Below are 19841 nucleotides of genomic sequence, written 5' to 3'. Positions count from 1 at the left end.
GAATAGCAATTCTTACCAGTTCCCTCCTTGCTTCCATTTTGGTGCGTCCGCAGCTCCTCTGATTTGTAGAAGTCAATGCTGGCGTACGTGTTCAGGCTGGAGCTGCCACTGCCGCTGCTGCCGACTGATGCACCTGCCGCCCCCACCCCAGAACCAGAACCCATTCCAGAGAAGAGGCGAGATGGGGCCTGGTTGCCAGAGGGCCCATCCAGTCCCACGTGGGGGCTCTCCTTGTTGGCCAAATCCAAGTCTATGTAGTTAAGGCCTTGCTCTGCAGATGAAGTCTGAGCATTTGTGGGAAGAGATTGCTGTCCAGGAAGGGGGAACTGAGTGGGAGATTCAGTCACAACACCATTGCCCCACAGCATGCTTTCAAAGCCCAGCCGGCGGGCTACAGACTGGTGTTCAGGAAAGAGGGAAGCAGTTGAGGAAGAAGTCGAGGTAGAGGTGGAGAGGGAAGTTGAGGCAAGGAAGGTTTCTGAGCAGTGCCGTCTGCGTCCTTGGGGGTCGGCCCGGATAACTTTAGCTCCCTGGTCTGGGTTGGGTCCTGTTTTGGATAGGGGAAAGTCTAGACCCCGTGGCAGCACAGATGTATCATCCCTGGTGGGAGATGCGCCTTTTGGGGAGACGCTAGATGATGACCGGGGGACAGGGTTGTTATTCAAACTGAAGGCCATCTCTGTGTAGTCTCCACATGATGTAGGAGACTCGGATTTCATCACTGATGGAACGCTTTCTCTGTTTTTCCTAAGTAGGGCCTCTGCCACTTCAACCTCATCTTCATGAGGTTCAGTATTATCCTCATTACAGGGTTTAGGGGCATGAGCAAGCGTTGGGGGTGTGGGAGGGGTATGGAAAGAGGGGAAAACCAGCGGGGTAAGAGAGAGGGGTGAGGGCGATGGAGAAGGGCCCAGGTCCATGTTGACGTACTCAGAGGCAGCTGGTGGAGTGATCGGGGCAGATGGGCTACGGGAAAGGGGTATAAAGTTTCCAAAGGAAGAAGATGGCTTCTGTTGAGGCTGCTGGCTGCTGGAGCCATGAGGCAGCGATAATCCATGCCTTAGACCCCTACCACGACCTAATCCTATCCCAGTCGGATTGCCCTTCTCCCCCTTGAATTCAATGCTTACATACTCCCCAGGGCTCTTAGGTTCTGGTGGCAGAGGGTTCTCACGAACTCTAGGAAGAGTGTTCGCTTTGGATACGTCAACAAACAGGCTAACAGGTCTGCTTCTAGTATAGCTACCCTGCTTGGACAACCCACCAGAGCCTCTTCTCTGCTGCTGCTTACTCCCATGCTTGGACTGAGTTCCCCCAGTCACGTTACTCAAAGCCTGGCTAGTTCGCTCGTCGCTCTCACCCAGACTTTCACTGCTGGCTGAGCTGGAGGAGTACGAGGAAGATGAGAGAGACAGGTGGCGTCCAACTACTGCATTACCAACTGCTGCTTGCTCCTGAAGCCCTCTAATAGGTTTACCGCCACCCATTCCCCTCCTAGAACTCCCATTGGGCCTTCTTCCTCGTCCAGGACCATCATCAAAGTGTCCGGTAGAGGGGCTATGTTTATAAGACCTGGGTAGGGAATAGTAAGAGTACACCATCTTGGGACCATGTTGCTGCGGACTGGTCTCCAAATGTGATGAGTGCTCAGGAGGTGGGGGACTGCCGTTTACAGAACGTGCACTAATTGGAGACATGTTCATATAGTCACTGCCTGGCCTGCTGTCTGCACTGCCACTGCCCACCCAAGCCCCACCGGAGAGACCTCCACGCTGGTCAGGGGAACAGCTGCTATTAGGGGACATTATCATATAGCCATCAGAATTTGGTGGAGGTCGAATCTGCTGTGGAGGCGACACGCTGTTGTTAGGAGTCATGGCCATGTAATCATCAGCAGGTTTGGAGTCTGAGTCGGGGACCAAAACGGCCAGTGACTGGGAAAGGGACGTCGGAGGCTGAGTAACTCCAGGTAGCATTGACATGTACCCATTGTCCACGCCTAAATCTACGCTACCACCTGCTCCTCCAGTGCCTTCAGCTTTAAACTCTCCTGCCACATCCAAGTACCCGCCTCCTCCCCCTGCCGACCCAGCACTCATGGCAGATTCCTTCTGTGTAGAAGAGCAGGTGGAAGTAAAAGACTCTCGGCTCGTGCTTCTTGACATGATAGCGTAATCGGCCGAATCGTCATCTGCTGGCTCCTCAGCTCTGCGCTGACGTGGAGCCAGCCTTTCCAGGGCCATAGGAGGTAAGGAGGCCCGCTTGCTCAGCAGCCTGCGTTCAGCTTCACATTCTCGGCTGGAGGAGCGGCGTAGAACTCTTTTAGTTTGAGAGCCAGAGGTTGGTGTTCCTGGTGTTTGCTGGGAGCCACTTCCTTGATTACTGTTGCCACCACCACTGCTACTACGTTGGCCCATTAGGATATAGTTGGCCCCATCTTCACTGAGGGACTGACTACTGACACTGCCAACAGAGCTTCCAGGGAGGCTAGGAGAAGGTAGGAGCGTGTGATCTCCAGGACTTGAACCATACTCGTCTGAGGAGCCGTAGTCACTGGGTGAGCCGGAGACAGAGGCTCGATGAGAGGGAATACGACTGTAGGCTCCAGACCCCGGAGCACCAGCACAAGACGTTAAGCCTCCAAACTCTGAGCCATGACCAGAACTAGAGGACAGACTTGGAGCTGGGGAAGGAGCTGGGGTCGAGATAGAGCGCATCAACCCTAAAGGAGTTTTAGCAGTTGTGGTGGGTGCTGAACGAGCTGATTTTGATCTGAGGATTGGGGTGTTAGAGCAAGAGCCATTGGTGGAGGGGCTGGAGTTCACCCCATGGATCGGTGTGGCACCTGTTATCCCATCCTCCCCTTTCCCTCCATCACTTGCAGTGCGAGACCTCGGGAAGCTATGCCTTGGCGTGGGAGAAGCGTTGGCACAGTTGATGGGTGCTCCACTGTTAGTTCCTCCAGGGGGCTCGGTTCGGGGCCGGCGGGTGAAGCCAACCTGGCTAGGAGGAGGGTTTGGGTGGTGGCGGCGTGAGGGAACACTGATGGGGTTAGAAGCAGTAGCACCTCCTCCAGGGCCAGAGTTGGACTGAGACTTGCTGCGCTGGCGGAACTCCTCACTCAACGCCTTCATGGCCTCTAGCAAGGTTTCATGCATGTTTTGGGCGACTACTGAATCATCCACCTAGGACAAGAGGCAAAAAGCATGTGATAAAGGGAATGAAATCACAATATGATTGATTTTATATTCACATAATGTATTCAAAGTTAAAAACTACTGCACATTAAACCACTAACATCTTAAAGACAAAGTGTTCTGTATTTAAATCTTAGATTGTCATGGAAACTCTGTTTAATCTCCTTTTTCAAACCCATGAAGCCTCTGACAAAACTTTGACATTTCTTTCACTCTGCTGATTGCGGGCTTTTAAGATATGAGTAGGATTGGAGAATGAAAATAACCATCAACATGAACAGAACTGTAGATTACAGGCTCACCTGCATCCAGAACTCGCCTGGGCCTGTCACTGCAGAGCGTCCCACCTCAACGAAGAAGAAGTTTTCTGAATGGCCGCAGCGTCTCACGTTCATCAGCTGCAGCACCACGGCGGCAGCATCAGAGTTGAGCTTCACAAAGTTCACCGTCTTGTCGGTCAGGCAAAGGCGGTAGATGCCAACCAGGTTCTTGGCCTGACCCAGGCCTTTGGGCCATACCTTTACCTGCCATACCTCTTTGAATGCTGGTCCAGGATTAGGCACTCCATAGTCTCCTGCACCGCTGCCGTCATTAGGATTCTTACCTAGAGGGACAGAACGGGGACAGAGTGAGATTAAAAGGTTACTGGGATGAAAACAAAGAGAAAAATAAGAGATTAAACTATTAAAGTGAGGATTTATGAAGAGCACTGGGAAGTACAGCTGTTGCAACAAAGGACTGACATGACTGTGATGCACCTGTAAATATAAGAAACAACTGATAAAATCTCTATTATATGCCTGTTAGTTGAGAGCAAGCCGTCTTTATTATGTAAGCTGTGCTGTGGCCGAGCTTTCCATATATTTCTAAAACAGATCCAAGTATAAACTGGGCACGCACTGGCTTGTGAGACCGGATCATTGTACCTGCAGGGTCCATGCCTGTGGTCTCATTTATCAGCTACACAGGCATCCTGACACACACACACACAGAGGCACACATACTACCAGTGTGGGAAAATTAAACTCTTGACAACTGAAGCTGAACATAAGAATGATGAATATGGAAAGGGAAAAATAACAGCTCTGTGGAAAACCTTAAGAGAAGCGACTTGGAAAATGCTTAATAAGAAATGCTTCTCTAAAACAAACAATGCAAATCACTGGCAGGAATCCTAACGGCACGCCCTTAACAGCTATTTTCTCAAGCGGAACTGACAATAAAAACTGGCTTTGTAAACTAATAAATTGAAGTTTCTTTAAGCAGCAGCACAGGCAGCACATTCACCCTTTGTGTTAAGTGTGCTGTAGTCAGATACCAGAGGCCTACTGAAGCCAAAACACAAGAGAAAACGGCCAAAGTGATATCTGATCCTAAGTTAGTAGGGGCCAAACAAAGGCATGGGACTTATCTAACCACCTAATATTTGTCTGACTATTATCCCAGGAAAGTACCTTAAAACTACGTTGTACTGCAAATCATTGTTAGCGGCTAGTGACACTACCTTTGAATATATGACAGATTTACATCTAAGCTCATTTATATCCACACACAAAAGACGTCACATCTGTTGACTAGCACGGATTATAGGAACAACATTATGTGAGTCATGTTTAGGGTGGATTTCGTATTCTTCTCCAGGGAACCACCCTAAAAAGTTCCTGAAACTTATTTTCACATGTCCCACATTTCTGAGATGCCTCTGTTATGTTGCCAGTTTGGATATGTCTGAGCATGATAACCATCTATGACACAGACTCAATCAAACTAATGACAAGGCTAAAGAAACAGACCTCAACATCAGAACCTGTTCCCTTGAATGGAACAGGATGGTCTTTGTGCATTTATAGTGAGCTTAAGCACCTGCCTTATTAGCCTACCACATCTGGCATACTGAAGGAGACGACGTATTGAAATAAGGAAAGTTCTATTTTTAAAAGGGTTATCTCATTGAAACCACTGGTTTGCTATATATTATATACATATATCTGCTGATGTTCCAACAAAGCCAATGTTCAAATTTGTTCAGTATCATCTGATTTACTTTTAGTTCACTATCAGTTAGTCGTATTTACACAGTTCTTCTAATTTATAAATTTTAGCTAGCTAGAATTTTTAGCCATTTACCCACGATGTTTAGCTAACAATTTGTTTAGCCAAATGTATTTTTAGCTGTTAGCTTCATCTTAAGTTAATCATTTTGGACTTTTTAAGTCAGAATTTTAGATAAAATATATAACATATATATTAAATGTTAATGGTCAAAGAGGCACCATATTGATATTATACTGCAAACTGCAAGATTTTACGCAGACAAAGCAAAATATTTTTGATTTCAATAAGCACAAGCAAGAAATAATTAAGGAGTCCTGACCGATCTTCTCTCCAAGTTAGGCATTTTGATAATTACGATCAGTTCACCAAGTCGCAGCTGTTGAGCCACACAATTTAATTAATGCACATAACTCTCTTCCTGTGGAGATGCACCTGTGGATCCTGAGAAGCTTCAAACTGAAGCAGCTGGAAGGAACAAACACAACTTCAACTTCAGTAAAAGCTGCATTTAGTGGTGAGTCTCTGTTTAACAACCTTTTATACACAAATTTCTGTTTAATGGCCAGTGCTGGTGCTAAAATATAGAAGAAGCCTCATGACTAAAAAAAAAAAAAAAAAAAAAGCTCTTTAACCCAACTATTTTTCTGCACAAAGGATTAGTGTCGATTTGTGCACTTATTTTACTGTCAATTCCAACTGATTATCCATTAGCTTTTGATTTTGATTCATGTACCTCTAGCAACTGTATAAGAGCCCACAGAGTGCTTATTGGTGGTAATCACTGCCTTAAGCCATAGTTTTGATCCAACAATGCAATATTATCACAATACTTTACCCACAATATGATATTACAAGTATTGCAATAATATACATTGTAATTTATCACTTTTTTAATAGTGCAAATCACATCTTCAAAGTTAAACATTATCTTGTTTTATTTAAAGACATAAAATTATCTCACTCCAGTTATTTTTTTTGTTGCAAAAAGGTCATACTGGCAATTCAATGCAGCCCGTTTCTGATAATGCAACAATTAACTTTGAGAAATCGATGTTCACATGTCGGCTTCTGTCTACATATACAGAAATTCACTTTTAACTTTTATATTTGTGCTCAGCAACCTTCCTGTCCCACAGGAACATAACCTGAATACATTCAGCTCACAGCAAGTTGAGTCAACTCTTCTTGAGTTGTGCTCATTGACAGGGACTCATTCAGGCTGATATGTCTGCATTTATAAATTAGACAGAAATTATCTGCAAACCTTCAACAGTCAAAGGAGCTTGCAAAGAAAAGCGTCTGGACTTCTTTAAGTTGCTTGAAGACGTTTCACCTCTCATCCGAGAAGCTTCTTCAGTTCTACGGTCAAATGGTGTCTGGGACTGCCCACCATTCTTCAAGCAACTTAAAGAAGTCCAGACGCTTTTCTTTGCAAGCTCCTTTGACTACGATGACCTGGATGACTGAGAACCTTCACAGACAAACCGTTAACAATCTCTCTGAGAGATATTGCAGTCAGTCCAAGTAAGATGGCAAGTGTCAGCAGAAAGGTTGCCTCCATGGTTGTGAGTGTGAAACACCCGCAAGTCTGGGCAAGCATTTAGTCAAAAGTTGCAATCGGTTATAGAATGTGAAAAAATTCATTACAATCACTTTTTAATTTTTATTTTTTGGCGATGAAGGAAGTCTTTATCCTTGTTTTACTGATGCGACTGAGCTATTAGCTTGCTCGGAATAAGGAAGCACCTTTGTCAAGCTGTGTTTGTCCACTGTTGGACAGTTTTTCAGTTTAGCCAATTTAATGTAAGCTTGCTTTGCTAACATTATATCAGAAGGATGGTACAGACAATGAACCCCCAGAGCGTTTATATGCACCTAATTAAAAAGAATCTGCATTTGATGTCCCTGGATCAATATATCACCATGCAAAACAAAGTGATTCTATGCTGTGTTGATTTTTTTTTTTTTATCCCCAGATTACAAGTTTTACAGTTTCACTATTGTTACGTACACAATCTCGGGGCTGATGACTTCTCCGACTTTCTGAGGTAAAAATCTGTCTGTTCCACCTTCGAAGTTCAAATTTCCAACAGAAGAATGACCATGTTTTACACAGATTCCCTAGTTCAATTCCAAGAGGAGACACAAACCCCTTTGGGGTTTTGTCACATTGCACATCTGGTGTAAAGAACCTGACAAATCAAACATGTGGAGCAGCCCGCTGTGGCGACCTCATTTGAATGAGGAACAGCCCAAAGTAGGTTTTCTATGGACGCTTCATTCTGTTTCCCCAAGCATCTGCTGGTTGAAAAGAAAAACCAACAACAAAAAAAACAATCCTAAAATGACAACCACATGTAGACCGGGACCCTCAGCATGCACAGCGAACATCACGTAACTGAGCTTCTGTTATGCAAACTGTTTTTCCAGATCCCAATCCCAAAACAGCTTTACATGCGATTGCACAAGAGGGAGAGGTCTGACGTGTCTCGCCGCGTCTCCGTCCACTCTTCTTACCCAAAATTGGAGGATCGCTCACGACTTGAAAGAGACCTAGAATAGATGTTTTGTTGAAAGCCAGTGAAGCTGCGGCTTCGCGGCTGTGTGTGTGTGTGTGTGTGTGTGTGTGTGCGCTTGTGGCACTCCCCCTATATTAGATGACTCACTCAAGGCCATGCACGGCTGTTTTCATGTGCTGCTTTTCTCTCCATGTGTGTGAATGAGCGCGAGGACCTCTGTGCAAGAAGTCCTTTTTGCTTCCTCGATTTAGATTTACAACAGGAAGAGACGGTTTTGGGACTTTTCAGCGGGGACCTATGGAATGAGGGACTACAGGAGATTGCAAGGAGATATAAGAGTGTCATTAAGAAAGGGGGTTAAAAAAAAAGGAGCGTTATTCAAAGTTTATTTCGGGATTGCTTTGCCTAAAAGAATCTAATTACAGGCTTATTTCAAAATTCTTTTTTCCCCCCTGCTCTCTGAGAGTGACTCAGATTGCAGTGCAGCACGATCCTTAAAGAGTATCTTTTTCTTTTCAAGAACCCATTTAAAATGTCTCGAGGAGAGTGTGAGCGTGTTGTTTGTTTTGAATAAAGCAAAGCCTTAAACCTCAGCTGTGCCCTCAACAGCACTTACACAAACACCCTTTATCTCAAGGCCGCTCTGGCTGTGTACTCTAATCGACAACCCTCAAAAAAATAAAAACCCTTAAAGTATTTTCAAAGTTTTTTTTTCCTAGAGTTCTACAGATTTGCAGGTGGATTCACACCTATGAAGCATTACAGAGCTCAGGGCCTGATCTTACACAGTGCTGTATAAAGTATGAATCGCCCCCCTCGGCTTTCCTCTCAAGTATCTTTATGGCTGTTTGGTGTTTGTCGGAAAGAAAGCGGGGCATGGAGAGTTTATCAGTCAGTCAGCTTCCGTGCAGCACAACGCCCCTATACTACATAATGAACCCTCAGAAAAACACGCACACAGAGTTGGAGATAATCTAAGGACCTAAGCCGGATGCACATGAAAGCACCTGGAGGTAATGAACCATCCGCGTGAAATCTGCTGGTTGAATATGGGCAACACACACACACACACAGAAACACTCTGACAACCTTGTCCCAACCTTCACAGATCATGCATCGGGTCTGGGAGTCCGTGCATATTTATTCGCAGTTTGAGGTGAAGATAACGTACACTGGCTTATTCACTTGTTTAGTCCACGTCCACACACTGGAAGCCTGAAGCCTGGAGAGTGGGAGCCTGCGCGGGCAACACTGGCGCCTATTCACGCCGATTTATTTGCTACGCTTGAGCTGGCTCCCTCGAGATCACAGGTTGACCATAAAGAGGCCGTAATCCAAGCTAATTTACTCAACTGCAATTTCAATTACGAGTTGTTGGCACTGAGGGGAAACTTGCTTTCCTATAGCCTTTTGTGCTACGGGGGTTGTGAAGGGGTGAAGGAGGTGCCATATTTAGCCTCAAAGGCCGCTAGATCCCTTGACAGCACCTCACTGAGTGGCGGGCTCATCACTGTCGTGGTTACCCCCCAAAATCCTGGGCACTTGGCTACAGAAATGCAGAAGTCCAGATACAATCAAGCAGTGACCATCTACGAAAAAATGCTTGAATTTGCAGCTAAAACTTCTTAGTTAGCTAATGCCGCCTGTAAATCAGGGGAAATTAGCTGGCTGGCTCTCATTGGGTCCTATTTCAAATTTCTGACCTCACTGCCCTAGCACGCTGTGCTGTAGGGCCACAAAAGACTGCACAGAGACTGGTGAGGGTAAAACCCCCACCATCTCAGCTACCGTGCCGCCCAGATCCACCCACGCTCACTTACCAGTGTACCAGCTCAGATAGATGGGAGACAGCTGTGTACATTTTATCCCCGCACGTATTTGTGAGAGACGAGAGCCACCCGGCAGTGAAAACAGTTGGTCTAATCTCTGGCTGCCATGTGTACCCGTTTTCCTCTTTTCTAACCTCTCCACTTCCTCGATCTTCATCCATTTCAAGCATCTGCAATCCCCCTCCTGCCCAACCCTCCTCACCCCACCCATCTCTCTAGGCCCACACTTGGGGGGCAACACCAGCATCCGCCCGGAGCTAGTTTCACATGTGGTCTCGGTTAGACAGGAGTGCGCACAGACGTACATGCATGGCTGCCTGAAATTATCGGTGACGCATTTAAGGTTCGCCGTTCCGGGACACGCAAGAAAGCTGCAAGAAACCCACCAAGCTGGCATCCGCCTCGGACTTTATTGGTCAGCGAGGCTCTGGGTTACTAAACTTTGTGTCGCACAGACTGAGACTGTGCGGAAGGAATTTTTAACAATACACAATGGGTTTGGGTTTTTATTTTTGTTTGTTTGCTTTGTTTTGTTGTTGGGTTTTTTGTCTTTTTTTAACATTTCCAAAGTGGATAACTTGTATTTTAGAAATAAATCACTACAAAGCGCAGACCGATACTCTGAAAACATCAGGAGGAGGAATATGGTAACAGCAGCTCGTCAAAAAACACTGACTAAAAGCTTCTGCAACCTGCATTTGTAATCGTAGACTTATCAGTGCTGCTCGTGTTGCTTATGCTGATTAGCTACAGGAAGGTGTGGTGGTAACCGCCTGGTTAAAGCATTCTAATCTATAAAAAGCTTTTACCATCTTCTTTCCGCTGCTAGTTTTAGGCATCGCCACAGTGGCTCATCTCCATCCATCTCCCTCTATCCCTACCATCCTCTGTCACACCAACCCTCTGCATGTCCTCCTTCACTACATCCATGAACCTCCTCCTTGTCTCCCTCTTTTCCTCCAGCTTCAGCGTCCTTCCCATCCCTCCTGCGCTTCTCTAGCTTTATCTCGAACCCGCTCGATCTGAGCGCGCCCTCAAAGCTGTAACAAGACCAAAAAAGAATCAGGATAACAGAGTTTGCTTTTAGTTCACGATCCAAGTGTTGACGCCTGTGGTCAAAGTTATACCTCATTAACAGATAAGGTATAATGAAAGGAAAAGCTTGTCATATGACTCACACCCAAATGCTGCTTTAGTTTTTGTATGTTTTTTTTATAACAAGCACTGGCACAGGGCGGGTTCACTGTGATCCATTCACTGCTGCTGCATGTATACGTTACTACAGGAACAGCATGGCACTAATTAAGGTTTTTGTTTACTACCTCTGTTTCTAAAGCATCCCCCATGTGCATGATAAATATCAACCCATGAACTTCCTGACCCCCAATATAACAATGTTAATGGGATACTATCGAGCAACATTAATCAATGAGGCCTGCTATAAAAGGTTCCTATGCATTTAAAGCCACACACGCTCCACACATCTTATTGATTAAACGGGTGCTGTTGCTGCTGGCCTCGCTTTACTGTCAGTCAAAGAGAGCTCAGCTCCAAGCTGGCCAGTGGACACAAAGCAGATTGCTCAAGGCCGACTCTGACTCACATCCATGACGTTTTACAAGCTGCAGCATCGCTACAAACCAGATCCGGTCAGGCTGCAGCTCACCGAGTTAAAGAAGTTACAAAGGGTTACTGTGCATCTAGTCGTTACGCAGGAGAAATACTCTGTGGCAGCTCAGCACGCTCCAACCGGGGCTGAGGTTCTAACAGAGAGCTGTAGTTAAGCTTCACTTCTGCAGGAAAAATGTGTTTTGTTTTGAGGGTTTTTAAGAAAAGAAGGAGACGGACATGGTGGCACTTGGAAAAAAGTTCAATTAGCACACAGCCTCTACTGTGCAAACGTCGGCCAACCCTCGAGACAATAATTACCACCTAATTAGGGAGATGAGCAGTGTTTAAGCACGGCTTAACATTTAATCGGTCGGCTCAGCGAACCAGCGGCGAGATCCAGATCTCTGAGGCCGGGGTAGCTGAACGACACTCCGAGATAAAAACAGCCTGACGGGGAGATTTGACTTCTAATTCCGACTCAGAGGGACGTCACAAAGGACGGTTCACTCAAAAACACAAGTTCTCCTCACACCTACAGCGTGACTTACAGAAAGTAGGAAACACCTGCTGAATTCTTGGACTGAGTTCAAAAATAAATGGTTAATAAGAGAAAACACAGAATAAAAGACAACCAGAACTTATAATACGGGGACCAAAAAGATCAAAAGTGATTAAGTAAATTATTTAAATGACTCATTTATTGAGTCATTAAAAAAATGATTTGACATATTTTGCCGTTAAATACTCAACTAATAGTCAAAATGAATATTATTCATTAGTTAATACAGTGTGACACTTTTTTTCTCCTTATATTAATTTATCTTTGTAATAATCATCCAATTATTTTATTTGTTATTCATTTTCAGGGTTTATTTATGCTGCTATTTCTTTTTAATTCATTTATATCATATGTTTATTTAATTTTTTTTAAATATGCACTTTTTGATCCGATACATTGGCAGTTTCTGTCCTCCACAGACATAAAGTGAAGTCTATCAAATGGCCAAAGGGCCCATCAAACACATTTAGTCTCATATGAAACATAAATAAGCAAACTGCTTCTCTGCGGATGCTGCAGGCAGGAACAGATCCTCCCTGCTCCGAATGTTTCCGACTGATCTTCTGCGTTTCAGAATCAGGACTAAATCAGAGACTGTCAGTCAGTCTGCTTTAATATCTGTTTATGTTGGCACATTTAAACGTGTGTGTGTGTGTGCTTGTAGATGGTGTGTCTCTCTTGTTCGGTGCTGATCGCTACGAATCTTGGACTTTATCATAGTGTTTACCGAGGCCGACTACAGCTCCCAAGGTGCCACGTTCTGCCCGGCGCACGGCGACTGAGGGTCGCGCCTCCGCTCCGTTTCATCGAGGTTAAACCTTTACACACTCGACTGCCTCCTAATAGTTGGGCAAATAGCTGCCCTGAAGCCTAATACTGTACGCGCTGCCTGAAAGGGTCTTACTGGAATCAGCTGAATAAATAAGTGGGATCCTGCCCAGCGTGGCAGCTGGCTTGTGTTTAATTACCACCAGCCATGTGCGCAATATTGAACTGTTCCTGGACGGCTTTAGGTAGTTTTCCCAGGCCTGGAGAGGAAGCAGAAACTGTACAACAGCAAGGACATCCGCGGTTTTATTCGTGCTTTCACTGCACGCACGCTGCAAACTCCAGCCTTTGCAGCCGGCTGCTTTGCAGAGGGGATATGTGGAACTACACAGGTATCACACCGAGGGCGTGGTTCTGTGGAAACTAGTGAGGCAGATAGTGCAGCATCTTTTGGCTCAGCTTCAGCTTCAACTTTTCTCCAGGCTGGGAGAATAATCCCAGCCTGGGGGGGTCACTGTGGGTAGGCGAGGCTGTAGAGCATGGAGGCGCGAGCGAGATTTGAAACTGTGCATGGGGTGCACATACCAAAGCAGCCCGAGAATCCTTACAGAGTTGCATGCAGCAACATCTCAGTAAACGCCTGGATCATGCATGCATATGTGCACGTGTGCACGTGCGCGGGCGCGCGTGTGTGGCCTCATTTTTTTTCTAGAAGAGTAGAAACTGTGTATAGGCTGCAGCACATACCACAAGAGCGTTGGAGTTTACTCTGCAGCCAGCCGCAGCCTTTACTTTACACAAGAAACCCAGCACTCTGGGAAAACAAAGGAAGGAGACAAGCAGCCACCGAGGGATCAGTCATTTGAAAGGCTGTTCGTGATGATGCTCGAGCCAGAGGCTCGTCGGGACACTTTGGATTTCTTAGAGGACGGCCATGAAATGGGATTTTCTGTACATGTGACCACGCGAGCACCTGTAGATTGGATTAAATGTTAGATGCTAGACAGGAGGAGTGCACGTCCAGTCACTTTCCCCGTAATAAGCAGCGGCTTACACCTGCAGATATTTGACATTATAAAACTCCTCTGGCTCCAAATAAAAAGTGGACTATCACAAAGTTTGTCCTCATTTATTTCTGTGCTCTCCCCCAGCCCCTACATTAATCAGCTGATTTGTGTTACCCAGCAGCAGGTCCTGTGCAAGGAGAAGCACCTTGAACTCTTATCATCCACGATTGCGTCATATGTCCCTGGTTGCCTATCTGCTCTCTCAGAGCCAGGGAAGCTGAACAGGTGATCTGGAGTTGCTGTGCTCACCGCTGTAGCTGTAACAGCTGTGTTTACACAGCAGCTGATAGACAAGACTTGAGAAAAACCCACAGGGATTACTGTTTTTTTTCACCCCCTGGGGTACTTGAGGCCATTTGGGACAAACCTACTGCAGCTGGATGGGACACATCAGGGCTGCTCACTCGTTACCCATCAAATCAGAAGATGGATTTCAAAGTTTAATGACTTAGCAGTCGGATACTAATGCACTTCTCTCTCCGACAGGTTTTTGGGGACGTGTTCCTCCTGCTCTGAGATCAATGCCTGATGTAATACAGAGCAGTGTCAGCAGAAAAGCAGAGCAGAGTAAACAAGAGGGCAGGGTGTGTTTGAGCAGTAAACTCGGGACAGGGAGGCCAAACTCGTACTCAGCTGAGGCCTACTCATTGACACCCTCCCCCTCCCGAAAGAAGTGTGCTGGACAACAAGGAACAAACTCTTAGCCTGACACCAGCGTGGTAAGAAGTGCTGGAGGATACAAACCCCACCGCGCGGCTCAGAGGCGCACGTTTACGCAAACCACGGTCAGAGGCTTTAAAAGGTGCACACATGAACCTCAACCGGCCTGAAACGAGCAATGAAAGGACAACTGTGTCGTCTTGACACTGCAGTCTGTGAGGGCTTGGGAAGAATCCTTAAACTGTGTAATAAAACACGTCCCGGTCCACAGTGCGCTCCTTTCGCGCTGCTCTGCACGCATTGCCACGTTTCTCCTCTCGTGCAAAGCCCCAAACACACCAGTGTGTGTGTGTGCGTATACATATACATATATACGCACACACATATATTTGTGTGGGTGTGTGTGTGTGTGTGTGTACATGCAGGAAAGCGTGCATGTGTGCGTGTTTGTGTGCAAATGTGCTTCTCTTACTCCTGCACTGCAGCTCCACCATGGCCTGGTACCACTCGTCCTGGTCCGCCTCGTTCTCCGCGGCCACGGCGAAGCTCTCTGCCCGGGTGTACAGCACGATCATATGCTTGTTCTTGGAGTCGGCCCGCTTGTTAATGTTGAAGCAGGTCTCCAGCGCCACCACTTTCTTCGGGACGGGGGCCTTGCCCCGGAATTTCTTCTCGCTCTCGTAGTACTCCAGGCGGGCCGGACCGCGCTCCGAGGCGCCGCGGAGCACGAAGTACCGCCGGTGCATGGACTTGTGCTTGCGGAGGTAGCCGCTCTTCCGCACGTCCTCGTGGCTGTACTGCTCGCCCGCTTGGCTCTCCATGACACCCCCCGAGCTCTCTCCTCCTCTCTCTCTTTATTTTAAACCCCCACGTGAAAAACCAGCGCGACTTCTTCTTGTTTTCCTCGTCGGTGTTTGTGCGAGTTCAGCGAGCTGATCCAAACATCCCCCGGCTCCTCTCCTCTGCCTCTCTCCCCCACACCGGCGCTGGCATGTGAGAGGAGAGTCAGAGGTCGGTTTGGGGTTGCTGCAACTGCGAGTCCCGGAGCTTAAATCTGAACCCGTGTTTGTTTATGACCGCCGAGTCGCTTCTTTCTCTGGAGGAGGAGGGGGTCGATTTTTGCCCAGCGCACGGAGCAAAACAAGTTCTTTCAGGCGCACACAGAGGAGCACATGCGGCGGAGCTCCCCCTGCTCTCCACTACTACTACTACTACTATTACTACTGCTGCTGCTGTGAGTGTTTCCAAGCACCGTCCGGTAGGTTTAATCCCAATTACTGCACATCGCAGTGCGCGGAGCCCATCCTGCTGCACGCGGTCTCTGTGCGTGTCCCCCCACCCCTGCCTCGCTCGGCTCTGCTCTGGTTTCTCTGGCGCGGAGCAGCTACCGTGGAGCAGGACTGTCACTCAGCGCTCTGCTGGTACTTTTGATCGCGATGCGTTCAAGGACTTCATCACAGCTCTGATAGCAGAGCTCCACCTCTTCCCCCTCTCACACACCACCACCAAGCCCCCTAAGTGAGCTAGAGCCCGATTTAAGGACTCTCTCGGGACAGACCAAAGAGCTGTCAAAGGACATTAGGGGCAAGACTGTAGACCTGCAAGACCATCAGCGAGAACCTTCAGAATCAGAATACTTTATTAATCCGTGAGGTAACAGTTGCTCCAAGCAGTAAGAAGAATAACTAACCTAAATTAAATAATAAAATATATTACAAAGTTATCAAATATAACCAAATAGTTCTAATAGATAATAATAGAATAGATAGCTCTAATTATTAACATGTATATCACAAATTAATTCTATGGTTGACACTTATCTCAAAATGCATGGTCAAGAAGGCATGTGTACAGCCCCATCTTAAATTTGCCAACAAACATATAAATGATTCAGAGAAGGCCTGGGAGAAGGTGCTGTGGTCAGCTCTTTGGTATCAACTCAACCTGAGATGTTTGGAGGAAGAAAAATGCTGAGTGTGAAGCAAAGAACATTCAAGCACGGAGGTGGAAACATTATGGTCTGGGCTGTTTTTCTGCTAAGGGTAGAGGACGACTTCCCCACACTGAGGGTCAAATGGACAGAGCCGTGTGCTGTAAAATGTTGGATGAGTAAAGAGAACAAAGGAGCAGTTAAAGAAGAAGAACATTAAGTTCATAGAGTAACCAAGCCAGTCGCCACATCTCAGTCCTACAGAGAATCTGTGGAGGAATCTCAACGTTCAAGTTGCCAAGCGTCAGCCACAAAACCAGAAGGACTTAGAGTTTCTGTAAAAAGACGAGTGGGCCAAAATACTGAGCTCTGTGCAAATCAGGAAATGACTTACTGCTGTGCTTACCAACAAGGGTTTCTCCACCAAGACCTACCTCATGTTTTACTTGGTTTTACTCAGTTGAATAACTAATTATTTCACTCAATCACATGCAGTTTATAACTTTTATGTTAAGTGGTTTTTTGCCCAGTGTAAACAAACTGAAGTCATCTAGGCCTCCTCCGCCCCGGGGGCCTGGTTTTTGTGCTTGGTTGCGTCACGTTTGTGAAACACATTTGTTTTTTAAGAACACACCATGTCAGCACAAAGATAAAAAACAAGACGTTGGCTCCAGATCAGATAACATGACCGGTCTAACATGTCGACATTTGACTTAAGCAGCACAATCTTCTTAAAACAGCTGCAGTTTCATCAAGATTGGGGGCCATTGAAGGGCCATTCTTCCCTTCAATAATACAGTTGCTAATTCTTGTGCAATTAAAGACTTAAGTAGGCTTCAGCCAAACTTTCAGACTTACTGGGTCCTTTGTAAATGGTGCTTCATTTAAGTACAGAGGAAACCAAACTGTAACGCACAATAAATATTATAATTCTCTCCAACTGTTCTTATTAACAAGGCTGTTTTATGAATGGACGATTCATTGGCCATTAGGACTTGGAGCTATTTCTTTATATATGCTGCTCAAAAAATGAAGGAAACACTTAAATTAAACAGTAAAACATTCAAATTGAAAATCTTTACCAATACAGAGGTCATCATTGAGAACAAAATGATGTAACAACACTCAGCACTTCATGCTCAACTAAAATCACCAACCATCTGAGTGCTGGTTTAAAAAAAAGGTGCAATTTCCGAATCACTACAGGGAGTGCAGAATTATTAGGCAAGTTGTATTTTTGAGGAGTAATTTTATTATTGAACAACAACCATGTTCTCAATGAACCCAAAAAACTCATTAATATCAAAGCTGAATGTTTTTGGAAGTAGTTTTTAGTTTGTTTTTAGTTTTAGCTATTTTAGGGGGATATCTGTGTGTGCAGGTGACTATTACTGTGCATAATTATTAGGCAACTTAACAAAAAACAAATATATACCCATTTCAATTATTTATTTTTACCAGTGAAACCAATATAACATCTCCACATTCACAAATATACATTTCTGACATTCAAAAACAAAACAAAAACAAATCAGTGACCAATATAGCCACCTTTCTTTGCAAGGACACTCAAAAGCCTGCCATCCATGGATTCTGTCAGTGTTTTGATCTGTTCACCATCAACATTGCGTGCAGCAGCAACCACAGCCTCCCAGACACTGTTCAGAGAGGTGTACTGTTTTCCCTCCTTGTAAATCTCACATTTGATGATGGACCACAGGTTCTCAATGGGGTTCAGATCAGGTGAACAAGGAGGCCATGTCATTAGTTTTTCTTCTTTTATACCCTTTCTTGCCAGCCACGCTGTGGAGTACTTGGACGCGTGTGATGGAGCATTGTCCTGCATGAAAATCATGTTTTTCTTGAAGGATGCAGACTTCTTCCTGTACCACTGCTTGAAGAAGGTGTCTTCCAGAAACTGGCAGTAGGACTGGGAGTTGAGCTTGACTCCATCCTCAACCCGAAAAGGCCCCACAAGCTCATCTTTGATGATACCAGCCCAAACCAGTACTCCACCTCCACCTTGCTGGCGTCTGAGTCGGACTGGAGCTCTCTGCCCTTTACCAATCCAGCCACGGGCCCATCCATCTGGCCCATCAAGACTCACTCTCATTTCATCAGTCCATAAAACCTTAGAAAAACCAGTCTTGAGATATTTCTTGGCCCAGTCTTGACGTTTCAGCTTGTGTGTCTTGTTCAGTGGTGGTCGTCTTTCAGCCTTTCTTACCTTGGCCATGTCTCTGAGTATTGCACACCTTGTGCTTTTGGGCACTCCAGTGATGTTGCAGCTCTGAAATATGGCCAAACTGGTGGCAAGTGGCATCTTGGCAGCTGCACGCTTGACTTTTCTCAGTTCATGGGCAGTTATTTTGCGCCTTGGTTTTTCCACACGCTTCTTGCGACCCTGTTGACTATTTTGAATGAAACGCTTGATTGTTCGATGATCACGCTTCAGAAGCTTTGCAATTTTGAGACTGCTGCATCCCTCTGCAAGATATCTCACTATTTTTGACTTTTCTGAGCCTGTCAAGTCCTTCTTTTGACCCATTTTGCCAAAGGAAAGGACGTTGCCTAATAATTATGCACACCTGATATAGGGTGTTGATGTCATTAGACCACACCCCTTCTCATTACAGAGATGCACATCACCTAATATGCTTAATTGGTAGTAGGCTTTCGAGCCTTTCCAGCTTGGAGTAAGACAACATGCATGAAGAGGATGATGTGGACAAAATACTCATTTGCCTAATAATTCTGCACTCCCTGTATTAAATTATTATTATTTTTGCCAAGAAAAAGAGGGAAAAGTGCAACGACTTATTTGAATGTACACAAATAAATGGAAATAAAGTACACAAAGCAAAAACACAGTTTGTACTGTTTTAGTGTAACGAACAAAATCTGACCCTGCTTTCAGAAACACAGACCCAAACCATGACAGCAGTGTGTTTACAGATGGCTGTAGACACTCACTGTTGTAGCTCTGTCCTAACCTCCTCTATACTTTCTGACAATGATTTGACCCAAAACAAAGTTCATTACTCTATAAAACTGATTTTTAGGGGTTTTTTTAGTGTGTAATTTGGCACATCTCAGCCTTTTCTCCCAGTTCCCCTTTCTTAAGAATGTCTTATGACACTTTAGATCAGGGATGTCAAACTCTTGGAGCAGTGAAACTCACTGAAAGACGTTTAACTGCACTTTTCATCCCTAAGATGTCTTAGTTCTAGTATCAGTACATCTCAGTTTTTCTCCATAACAGCAAACGCTTACTCAAAAAAAAAAAAAAAGTGACAGAAAAAGTCATTTTAAAAGTTGCAGTAGTTCTGTCCAGCGATTTTAAAACAGAGAGATTTTGTTAAACCACACAAGTTTTTCCAGTTTACTACTACTGTTGACTCTTTATAAAACAACAAAACAAAACAAAAAAAACCAGGAAGGTTTCTGTCATGTAATTTATTACGTTGGTGTAATTGAAATAGTCACGGGGGAGATCTTTATCAGTGGGAAAAACTGTGAAACTTGTTAAAGTACAGTTAAAGTCCAAAAGCTATGTCCTCCTTCACATTTTTCAGTGATGTATAGTGGGCCCCACTGTAGTCTCTAGCGGGCCAATTATGGTCCCTGGGCCTTATGTTTGACACCC

At 45.4% G+C, this 19841-nt stretch overlaps 1 protein-coding gene across 1 annotated transcript in view; it reads right to left on the bottom strand.

Annotated features, from left to right (window-relative positions):
• The window catches only part of si:ch73-335l21.1 (insulin receptor substrate 1-B), a 51652-nt gene extending 35846 nt beyond the window's left edge, over window positions 1-15806 (bottom strand). Inside the window, exons 1-3 of the mRNA XM_005945270.3 lie at window positions 14738-15806; window positions 3500-3801; window positions 17-3185 (exon numbers count right to left, since the gene is read on the bottom strand). Of these exons, the coding sequence (XP_005945332.1) occupies window positions 17-3185; window positions 3500-3801; window positions 14738-15086 (3820 nt within the window). The 5' untranslated portion in view covers window positions 15087-15806. The remainder of the gene's footprint in view (window positions 1-16; window positions 3186-3499; window positions 3802-14737) is intronic.
• Between the last annotated feature and the right edge of the window lie 4035 nt (window positions 15807-19841).

Source organism: Haplochromis burtoni, unplaced genomic scaffold (genome assembly GCF_018398535.1).
Source record: "Haplochromis burtoni strain Fernald_Lab_line unplaced genomic scaffold, NCSU_Asbu1 Contig_445, whole genome shotgun sequence".
Classification (NCBI taxonomy): Eukaryota; Metazoa; Chordata; class Actinopteri; order Cichliformes; family Cichlidae; genus Haplochromis; species Haplochromis burtoni.
Note: the sequence above shows the minus strand (reverse complement) of the source record. Positions and strands in the feature narration are given on the sequence as shown.